This window comes from Delphinus delphis, chromosome 2, assembly GCF_949987515.2.
Source record: "Delphinus delphis chromosome 2, mDelDel1.2, whole genome shotgun sequence".
In the NCBI taxonomy this organism is placed as follows: Eukaryota; Metazoa; Chordata; class Mammalia; order Artiodactyla; family Delphinidae; genus Delphinus; species Delphinus delphis.
The window spans coordinates 57,179,380-57,182,501 of NC_082684.1; the positions used below are offsets into that span (position 1 = coordinate 57,179,380).

Here is a 3,122-nt window from a genome sequence, read left to right on the forward strand (position 1 = left end):
TTGCTTTACAGTAGGTCCCCTACATACAAATGAGTTCTGTTTCGAGAGCACATTCATAAATCCAATTTGTTCGTAAGTCCAACAAAGTTAGGCCTATGTACCCAACTAACACAATCGGCTATATAGTACTGTACTGTAATAGGTTTATAATAGTTTTCACACAAATAATACATAAAAACAAATACAAAAAATAAAACATTTTTAATCTTACAGTACAGTACCTTGAAAAGTACAGTAGTACAGTACATCATCTGGCATACAGGGGCTGGCTTTGAGTGAACAGGCAAGAAGAGTTACTGACTGGAGGAGGGAGAGGAGGTGGGAGATGGTAGAGCTGAAGGATCATCAGCAATAGGAGATGGAGGGCAAGCTGCAATCTCACTCACGCCTGATGGTGATGGCACAGTTTCTGATTCCTTGCTGGATTCAATTCTATCTACCCTCTTGAAGAAACAATCCAGTTATGCCTGGGTAGTAGCTCTTCTTTTTCTCATCATAGATGACATGGTAGCACTGGATTGCATTCTGAATGGCTGCTGCAACCTTTGTGTACCATTCTACATTCGGGTCCTGTGCCTCAAAAACTAACAGTGCCTCCTCAAATGAAGAAAATCCTCTTGCCATTTCTTGTGCTGTGAATCTCTTCAGTTACTTCTTCCTCTTGTCTCTCTTCATTCTTTCTCTGGGCCTCCAGTTCAATCCAGGCTTCACTAGTAAACTCACGTTGCGTAACAAGGAGTTCAATGCAGTTGTCCTCTTGCAGATCTATGTCCAGCTTCTCGCTGAGTGTTGCTAAGTTGCTGAAGACCTCTTTGGACTCCTCATCCACCTTCTCAAATCCACGTAGATCTTGAAAAAACTGCAGGCAAAGATTCTTCCAAAGCCCATTCATGGTAATGACCCTAACCTCACACCAAGCAAAGTCAGTGTTTTTTATGGCCTTGTAGATGTTATAGTCCTTCCAAAATTGTTGCAAGGTTATTCCTGATTCATCACTCACCTTTACTGTCTTTACAAAAAGTGTGACATAAATAGTGTTTCTTGAAAGTTGCTGTAACTCTGTGGTCCATAGGTTGGATGAGCAACATAGTACAGTATTCGGGGGCAGATACACTACTTTGATGTTGGGATGAAAGTGGTCCATGAATGGGGGGTGACCCAGAACATTGTTGAGCAGCAAAAGAATGTTGAACTGGGCATCCTTCTCCAAGCAATATTTCTCTACCTCCAGGATAAAGTGGTGGAAAAACCAGTCCTGGAAAGTGGCCTGTGTAACCGAGGCTTTGGGGTTACTCTTCCACACAATAGGAAGAGAGCCCTTGGCTGTGTTTTTATGGGCTCTTGGGTTCTCTGAATGATAAACTAAGAGAGGCTTCTGCTTCATATCACCAGAAGCATTGCCACCAAACAACAGAGTTAGCCTGTCCTTTGCTGCTTTATAGCCTGGCATCAGCTTTTCCTCCTTACTGATGTAACTTCGGTCTCGCATCCTCTTCCAGTACAGTTGTGTCTCATCCACATTAAAAACCTGCTTGGATAAATACATGCCTTCATCAATAATTTCTCAAAGCGGTTCAGGAAATTCCCCAGCAGCTACCGTATCTACACTCACTGACTCCCCACTTACTTTTACATAGTGAAGGTTGGCTCTAGCCTTTAATCAATGAAACCAGCCATGGCTGGCATTAAAAGGTGTGCCCTCTGATTCTTCGCCGTGTTTCTTCTTCAGGTCTTCCTAAAGGTTTTTAGCTTTCTCTTGAATCAGCATTAAGCTGAGTGGGACTCGATGCTGAGGCTGATCCCGCATCCACACACTGAGAAGTTTCTCCGTCTCCTCCATCACTTTTCCACACTTCTTCAATATTATTGTCGATATCCTTGGCACAGCAGACTTCACGTGTTCCATGATCTTGTCCTCTTTCTTTAGAAGTGTGCCAGTGGTTGAATGATTCATGTTGTAAGAACAAGTGATGTCTACCATCTTTTCATCTCTCTCCACTTTCTTAATTATTTTCACTTTTGTTTCCATAGTTATTGCTTGGTGCTTCTTAGCAGTACCAGCTACATCACCACAGCTTTTACGCTTGCTTCCAGACATCCTGGGCTTGAAGTAAATATACTGTACTACTGTACTCTATACAGTTCTGTACAGTAAAGTACACAAAAGCACAACCACTTGTAGAGGATGTACGCACTTGACAATGCACATCACATATGTGAACTAACTGATGTGATTGAACATGTGAATGCACGCACACATCTTTGAAAGTTTGCAGCTTGAAGGTTTGTATGTAGGGGACTTACTGTACATGATTTCCTCTTTAGATCCACTAACTCTTGTCCATTCTATTACTCTTTGTTTCTGTATATTCATGGTCTTTTGACCAGTTTTTGTTTGGTCCCATTTTTAATCTCCACTTATTTATATTATCTTTGTGTTTGGTTACAATTTTATTTAATATCCTAGCTTTTCATTTTATAACACTTTAAGAAATGCCTTTTCCCTGAGTACTCACACTCCATACATAGCTAAATCGAACAAATGGATTACTTTGGACTACTCTGTTGCACATCAGGCTCTCTGAACTCCATGGACTAAGTTCATCATTCATTCATTTGATGTTTCTGCATCAAAGAAGAAGGATCCTACAGTGATGAAGAAATGAGAGAATTGGGGGTTATAATTGAGGCATGCCTTGTAAGGCCATAAGGATGCAGGAGTTAGGGAGAGGGAAATGCAGGTGATTCCTCATCCTCTAACTTTGGTCACTTGGATGATGTTGATTTCACGCTCTGAAACAGAAAATGTCGAATACAGATGGAGGGTGTTGAAATCTGCCTTTGATCTGATAATTTCAAGATACATAGCAGGTGATATAGAGGTCAAGATATAATTCAGATTTCAGTAACAATGGTCTAGGAATCCTCAAAATATAGTTAGTAGTTGAAGTCACTGAAATGAGATTTCTTAGGATGTATATGAGTGAAAATGGAAGAAAGGTACACAAAGGGAAGGAATAGGAGAGAAGAGGACAAGAGTAAAGAACACAGCTTGAGAAGAGAGAAAAAGAGAATTTTTTAAAAAGTAGAAGAGAACTGATACTGCTGCCAAAAAACTCAGC

General features: G+C 40.7%; 1 protein-coding gene across 1 annotated transcript; it reads right to left on the reverse strand.

Annotated features, from left to right (window-relative positions):
- Positions 1-1,735: 1,735 nt before the first annotated feature.
- LOC138413947 (putative CENPB DNA-binding domain-containing protein 1) lies at positions 1,736-2,098 on the reverse strand. Its single transcript, XM_069540312.1, has one exon. The coding sequence runs from the start codon at positions 2,096-2,098 to the stop codon at positions 1,736-1,738; it is 363 nt and encodes a 120-aa protein (XP_069396413.1).
- Positions 2,099-3,122: the final 1,024 nt, after the last annotated feature.

Coding starts and splice junctions, on each gene's coding strand:
- LOC138413947 (XM_069540312.1), bottom strand. CDS start 2,098: ATGTCTGGAAGCAAGCGTAAAAGCTGTGGTGATGTAGCTGGTACTGCT.